The sequence below is a fragment of the Hetaerina americana genome, unplaced genomic scaffold (genome assembly GCF_022747635.1).
Source record: "Hetaerina americana unplaced genomic scaffold, ioHetAmer1.1.p SCAF_9, whole genome shotgun sequence".
Lineage (NCBI taxonomy): Eukaryota > Metazoa > Arthropoda > Insecta > Odonata > Calopterygidae > Hetaerina > Hetaerina americana.
The window spans coordinates 30,863,564-30,871,840 of NW_027287538.1; the positions used below are offsets into that span (position 1 = coordinate 30,863,564).

The window sequence follows — 8,277 nt, forward strand, 5'->3', positions numbered from 1 at the left end:
TCTCCTGACGCTCCTAGATGTGTAATAGCCTTATCTTTTTCGTCTCCTGTTTTTGGTGGCCATAAAAACAGGTGGATCGTTAAACTTATTTCATTCAATGTAATCTACGTAGTAATGATAGGTTTCGGACGGTTCCTAACGACTATTATGTTGCAGGCATTGCGGGAACTTCCTCTTGTCTGCCCTACATAATTTTCCGATAAATATCTTCGTACATTGTACCTACCTTCATGTCGTCTAAAAATCTCATTCCCTTCCTTCCTCTACGACCCTTACTTAATATTCGGTCTTCTATCACGGCCTTCAATTATCTCAATACCGCTCAATATAATATTTTCCTCACCAAGTTATTCTGCCGTCTTCGGATTTATTCTAAGGATATCCAATGGAGCAATTATCAATAACTTCAATTACTTCCCTGATTGACGTAATATTGCCTGGTAATCTACAAACCTGACTTGACTACTCATTCCAATCTCAAATCCCTCCCCATATGGAAGGGAAGAACTTGGAGGAGGAACCTGTGGTACAATTTCGATAATTTCTACTTTTATCGATAGACACTTTAAGAAGATCTAATGATTTTTTCAAAATAAAAACCATAGCCATGGTTTATAGGAAATATTTTGATTGATCATCAAAGAATTATACTTATATATATATGTATAAAACTTTATTTGTGGGATGATTGGTTCTTAAAATTTGTCTTTTAATAATTTAATATGGAAAAAGTTATAAGCATATTTTTGATGTCTTGATTAAAGCTATAGTATGAAGTATCTTAAATTTTCCAAGTCATTAGGTATTAGTTAGTTCACCTTTTTGTGTTCCAAGAACATCGTTTAACTATTTTAAGCTATTAATTTTATCTCAAGGGAGCTTAAGCACTTCACTCAACTCGCCTCTTACCGAGTGCCTGATTACTTCTTTCCGTAGATTAGTACCAATTTCGCCTGAACCACCTCATTCTCGTATAGGTCTAACTTTCGCTGATGCAGTTAATGCCTTTAAAGTCTGAGAGATGATGGGGCTTATGGAGATGGAGGGTGTGTTACTGAATTTAGTGCACCAACTCGGCGCGCGCATAGCGTTAATAGCGTTATCATCGTGTCGTTAGCTCATGAGAAGCCGTCTATAGTCACACAGATCTGTGATTATGTGCAACCTGCGTGACCCTCCGAGGGGAGCAAAGAGGCCATCGATCCAGGGTGATACTTTTGTAACCCCGTTTTGCAGTGCTCGCATTCCACCATCTCCTCGCGGGATGGGGCGCAGCTCGATGCATTTCTTCTTCTTTAAACGATCGAGGAATCCACTTAACGAACTCCAGACCTCGCTGCGCTCCCTGTAAATTTGTTTCCCTGTGCTCCCTTGCGTGGAGTGACATGGAGTAAGTGGATCCCTAGCTTAGTGTTCTTGAAATGGCTAACGGGTGTGACGAGGATGTATAGCATAAAGGTTAAACATCCGTGCCTTGAAATCCAAGCCGATCGCAGATGCTCCTTTTTCACTTAGCGCACTCTCGTGCTTTTCCGATTAAAAATGTTCTCCTAATTCGCTGATCAGATGGAAACACTATATCATTGGGGTAAATAGTATACACAGAATTGTTAATGTTGGAAAATCGATTATATTTCAAACATCCGTAAAACATATTAACATAATGCGACTGCAGAAATGCGAGACGAGCGGTGAAGGAAGGAAAGGATAGGATACAATAATTCTCAATTTTGAATGTACATACACGTATTTTATATTTTGGTATGCTAAATATAGAGCTTCTATCAGTACAATTGTGTTATGGCAAATATAGGAGTATGATTGAAAATGACTTCCATGCCATAAAGATTCTGCGGTTAGGCAACACTTTATTTGGAAAAGTTGAATTTCCAAAGTGTGCCCTGTGGTATGAGGTGACTTACTGGATATGATGCATGTATGCAGAAGTTTTGATCACAATTTCCTCTGATTTTCTACAGAATGACTTTTAAAAACTAAAAAATTTCCTATTCATACACAGATTTGCGAGAAGTAGCTTCATAAGCTTTGTATTTGCGATTGGTAAGGGCTATTTTGAGCGTAAAAAATTATAAATGCAAACGAAAGACCACATTGCACCACAGAGGGGACAAAAATGGCACGTACTAGTTGATTAATTCAGAACTCAGGAATTTCACTCTCACAAAGAATTGCGGCAGATGACGCGACAGTTTCTATAACTGAGTCACCCTCTTATGAGAATCGGGATGCAGAAAATTCACGGTGTAAGAGGATTCCTCGGTATTATAATTGGCAAAGTACTCTGCTGGAATTCGAGGGTATCCGGGTATGAGTACTGGTCAAGGTGACTGATTTTTAAATTGTGAATTTTCTGCATTTGAATATCACGAATTTTATCCAACGATTTGAAGAATATAATTATGCCCTCTGGACACTAGAGCGCAGAGTAATCAGACTTGATTTGATCACTTTTCTGCGCTAAGATTTTTATCTTTTTACACGCTGTGCGTTAGGATTATTAATGACCTGAGAATATTTTCGCAGCCACGCGGATATATCCAAACAGATTCTATGCACGAAATTCTTTACTTAGGTACCCTCCGTGAGAGAATCCCAAATTCCTAACTCCAACTTAGAAAATTCATCTATCACTTCCCATGAAATAGTCGCGCCATAAACGACTGGTGACTTCCCCCGAAACCGTAGGAACTGGCATGCCCGAGTGGACCCTGCCCTCCGAACCCCCCTATGCTACCGTGTTGTCCGCCGATCCCGAAGGTGGTGGATCCTCCGCCCCATCCGTGTTGACCTCCGAACATTCCAAGATCGCTGTGTGCCGCAAGTCCACCCCCCAGACCACCGTTCTGTCCGCCGAACCCTGCAGTGCCTTCGCCGTGTCCCGTGATGCTTCCGTGCTGTTCTGTGAACCCGGCCGACGTATCTCCATGCCCGTCCAGGCCATTGTTGCCGGCGGCTGGACCGCCGCCGACCACTATGGGGATCGGCTTGTTGATGATCACCCGATGCGGCACGGGGATGGCCACGGGTCTCGGCACATCCACGGGATACGGCCTGGGGACGTGAACTGTGTATGGCTGGGGGACTGGGACTTTGACTGGGACTCGTACGATAAACGGAACGGGCTTCGGTATGGTGACTGGGAAAGGCTTGTCAACCGCGACCGCGTAGGGTTTGGGCACGTGCACCGGGTAGGGCTTCTGCACGGCGTATGGCACCGGATTGGGCACCGGGTAGGGAACTCTCCTCTCCACGGTCACTGGGTAGGGTTGCGTCACGTGGTAAGGAACCTCCTTGGTCACCGTGATGGACTGTCCATTTCCACCATGTCCACCGCCCACACCTCCTTCACCAAGGCCTGCTCCGCCAAGACCTCCTCCGAAGTCATGACCTCCCCCGTAGCTTTGACCTGCCCCGTAACCGAGGTAAGAGAGTTCCTTCTCCTGTTTCACTTTCTCGGAGCTGCAGAAGGCGAATAGGGCGAAGAGAAGGGCACACGGCTGTGGAAAAATTTGGAAAGCATTAAAAACCATTTAGTAAAACTTATCTGATAGACACGTCCTCGAAGACTTGCTAATGAAGGAGGATTCCCAAAAATTAGCAATCTCATTTCTATCTTCAGGAAGAAGGCCGATATTTTGTTTGTCGTCTGTTAATGCGTGCCGAGCGCCGGTCATGAGTTTCAAATATTTTTCATATAATATTTAATTTTAATTGGAAAAGGTTTCCTTGAAAAAATAATTGCACCACTGATTGGGCAATTCTGTCACCCAAGTAAATCCGTAGTGACGTCAGATGAGTGCTGTGATAATTTTTTCTCTCTTTTGAAAAACCGAATGAATGACCAAGTTTTCCTTGAATCTATTTTTGGTATTCTGACTTGTATGAAGGTTAGCAGCCAACAATACATTTCAAACTATGCCTGCATTCTCTCTACTATTGTTAAGTGACTAGAAAATGAATAATAATACTAGGAAATATCACGCAATTATAAATCTGAAATTGTTTCAATAAGTTATTTAATTTTATTCCTGACTATGGAATTTGAAGTACCTATGTTGGTAATCGCTTTTTAAACATTTTTTAGTTCATTTTTTGAAATTTATGGTAGTTGAAGGTGAATATCGAGATAAATTCATCATTGAAGCTTCAACGGTACATGGAGCTGTTGTTGTTCTGCGCCGGCTAATAATACGCGTATTAACTTCACAAGAGTTCATTTGACTTTTAAAAGTAATTTTCGATCTTTATTTAAATTAAATCCACCTAATATAATCACGGGGTCTAATTGATGTACTTACGAAACAGAGCCGTAACTCAATGCAGATTTCATCGTAAAAATAGGTTTCCTAAATATTCAACGAGGAAAACTCAAGGGGAGCGGTTAGGAAGTGACCGACAGATGAGATCATTTGGACAATTGTAGATATGTGGGGTAATTTGATGTTTTAGGGAATTTAGGAAACAGGTTTTAGGCTGGGGTTTTAGGGAATGGAGAAAGGGTGGAGTAAAACCCAGCGTCGGCATCAGCATGCTCTTAAAGAAAGTCATCGAGGGTCCACTCTTTAACTTCCCATCCAACGATCGGCGCACTCCCTTTCCAATGCCCTCCTCACAGGTCCCCACATGTGTCGTGATACAATAGTAAAATCTCATCATCGCGGGAGTTCAAACCCGGGCATCAGAATGAGAAGAGTCAGCACACTGATTACCGCAAATCACCCGGTCCTTTATTTTACATGTATTCATGCCTACATTAAATTTTAACAAAACCTCGGTACAGGATTTGGTTGATTTATAATACATAACTGCGCTACTAAATAATTTCGTGGGGCATAATGTAAGAACATATGGTATGTTATACCAATGCTCTGTGTGATATTTCTCTAACTAATCCATGTTATTTGATACCGGTTACTTTGTTCCTGACATCTGAGTTAAAGCCCTGGGATACGGGAAGGCGGGTGACGTCACCGAGGGCCCACCAAATCATTGATCTGAGACAATGATAGCTTTAGGCGCCAGCTTGCCTTCTCGTTATCGTCTCTTTGTTTCGGAAGAGCGACACTGGTGGTGTTTCCCTGGAAGGGCCAGCTTGATAAAGAGGAACAAAACTCAATTTGTAGTTTGAAATCAGTATTAATAAAATCAGAGTGAAGATGGGAAAGGTGAGATTGGCATTCGAAAGTTAAACATGGGTCCATTCGAATTTTGTTAGCTGGTTGCCTCTGAAGTGTTAATTAAAGTCGAACTGAATCCGTGATCTTCAGCAAAAATTTTATACTTGACTAGGATTTCCTGTGTAGTCGTTGCGGCATCGAATGATTATTTCGCTACTCTAATCAGTCAAACATTCACATGAAAGAGCTCTGGGATGTCCCTTGACAATAGTGTATTCATTTGGTTCCCTTTTTGAGTGAAGCGGGTAATGCATGGGGGAAATGGCAGCAGGTGAGAGAAATTACAACGACGCACCGCTGTTAGCGGCATCCTAGTTAATATTTCCTTTGCCGGGTAATTATTTGCTCGTTAAATTGAAGTTTTATACTCTTCCCATTCTCAATCGTCCAACCAAGCATACTAATTCGACTGGATTAATAGACTGTAAGCTACAATCAATATGAAACTTAGTTCTTTAAATTTGAAACATTCCTATAGCATGGGAAAACTTTCTATTTTGGCACCCGCATGAAAGAAATTGCGCGTATTTAGAATTTCTCAAGCCATCCTCTTATATTACCGTCGTTTAGGCTTCTCATTCGCTCGTTTTCGACGTTCGACCGTTGGTTGCATGGTTCCATGCCCATGTTCCGGTAATAATGTATCCTTCCACGTTTCCCTTGTTATCTTTTCACGCGTTCGTGCCTACGATAATGAATTTTACCGCATGGCCACGCTTTGAATAAGAGAAAAAGAGAGATGTGTGTGGAGTTCACATTAAGCAAGTCGCCACTAGAAATGCTGGAAATTCCTTCGTGGCCGAAAGCATTTTTCTTAAGCATTTTTTCGAATGCATTACTTCTGTTGAAAACTAGTGCTATGTAGCTATTTGAAATGTAGGTAGTCACATTAAACTGGACTCGCAAAAGAAAACTGTTCTTGAATGTTTTATTGTAGTGCAGTTTTGAGTTGTGCGGTGTCAGTTGAAACTTAGCCTAGGCTCTGTCTAGGCTGTCTGGGAATTGTGCCTAGGCTCTATCTCCATCCAATCTAAACCGGTAGATTACCATTAATCGTAGAATTTTTTATGAGTGTTTCTACACCTTTATCACATCATCATTCTTTTAGCATGTTATGAGTTACAGAAACCCTAATATTTGCCCTGATAAATATGGATCAGATATTTTTTTGAGCACCATAGTGAAGATCATACCATGTTCCAGAGCTAAGTAGAGCAGGCGACATATTAATTTAGGGATTTGTGCCTTTATCATTTGACCATCTTTTTAAGCTGGAAAAAATACTGTCTCACTATTAAAAAACTGTTATCTACTCGCGTGCAACGAATACGGTAGAGATAGGTACAAATTCAAATGTATAATATTTTCTTAATTTATCAATTCTTATCGTAATACCCTTTACAAGCTTGCCCGTTTTTATAGTGATTCCCAGTGAATGACGAATTGGGTATGGTCGAGTTTCCGCATGTAGTCAAGTAATGCTTGATTTATCTTGCAATTTTAAGAATTTATTCCCAAGGCTTAGTTTCGTGACCATGCTGTCTATATGTCATGGATATTTATGTTGCATTTACATCAATTTGGTTCGTATTGCAATCGCCATACATGTGTTATTCACATGACAACATTAAAATTCAGGCAAACAATTATGCTAAACAATTTACATCTATTCTCATTCGACTTCAATCGTTGCTTCTACTGAAATATCATCGTATGTATACACGTTAATATTTCTCCGTTAAAAATTTTTTGAGTCATCGTGTTTGCCAAATATCAATGGTAAAGGAACAAAGAAACAAAAATTAGTACGGCCACAATAATTGGAAATACGGTAAAAAACACTTAGGCTTCCTTGAAGGCGTATGTTACTATCACGAGTACATTACTTTCCTAAACACTGCGGATATAAACGGTGGAATACAACAGTTATTGCGTTTATCTTTTGAAAATTCTTTGGTCTAAATATATTTGTTTGCACTCACCTGGAGCTTCATGTCGGAATTGCGATGGGTGCCCTTGGGATGGTGGGAAGAGACTGATTCATTCGTCGCTCGCCCTGCATATAAATAGCTAACCTCAATATAATTAAGGACGTAATTGACCGATAGTCAGAGAAGTCTTCTTCAAAAGAAGACTTTCCATTTTCGTTAATTTTTAGCTTCCTACTAATTAAATATGCCCTCGTAAATGAGTCATTTACTAATGAAAGCGTTTCATTTGTTAATTTGCGTTCATCTTCGTCTCGAATTTTGATGTTTCTGAACGCATCTTCCCTCAAAATCATACTCGTCCTGGTTTTATTCATACGTGTCAGGAGAAATTTGACGCACGTCTTTACTATAAATAGTAAATTGCCTTTTGTGTTGGTTGTGAGTACTTTTTCATTTGTTTGTTCGACTATTAATGAGTTAGTAGCTTAAGTTAATAACGATGCCGCCTAGGATGCCATAGTGATTTAGAGATATTGTGCGTTGGCTATAACACCAGATGGTTTCGGATTTTGAACTCTCTGTCTAAAGTTAAATTCTTTACCGGACCAAGAAAGACTGAAGGTAGATTTAAAAATTATCATAAATATCTCAAATCGAATTGAATTATCCCCTTTGATATGTAGATACTGAATATCACCGAAAAAAGCGCGCACAAATGAATTGGGTAACAGGCAATTACTAATTGAAATGAAATAGATTATGATTCAAAATGTAAGATCTGTCTCAATTTGCCGATTTTTCTTAGTATTTTTTTATGCTCTCGTCATGGCCAAAAATGTGAACGGCAAGAGGAAATCTTTTACTAACTGTTTGAAAGTATGCCAATCTAAGGTTGTTATTGTTTTGTGGATTTCCTATGGAATTCATTGCTCGGATTAATTCCTTAATGCCATTAGTAAAATCTCATTGTTCATATCCGTAAGGATAAAGATTAAGTGTTGAGGATTTGACCGAATCGTATCCATTCCGTCGATTTGTGGTTTGAAAGGAATCAAACAATCGTGAAAAATCATTTCACAAATCCATCAAACTCCAGTTGCAATAAATTCATTTGATGGATTTCTTTGACAAGTAATATCAACTCTTTT

At 39.9% G+C, this 8,277-nt stretch overlaps 1 protein-coding gene across 1 annotated transcript; it reads right to left on the reverse strand.

Moving 5' to 3' along the window:
* Positions 1–2,648: 2,648 nt before the first annotated feature.
* On the reverse strand, positions 2,649–7,192 carry LOC139699041 (uncharacterized). The gene is made up of 2 exons (XM_071598044.1): positions 7,181–7,192; positions 2,649–3,518 (listed from the first exon to the last, which is right to left on the reverse strand). Exons 1-2 carry the CDS (start codon positions 7,190–7,192, stop codon positions 2,649–2,651), a joined length of 882 nt encoding a protein of 293 aa, XP_071454145.1.
* Positions 7,193–8,277: the final 1,085 nt, after the last annotated feature.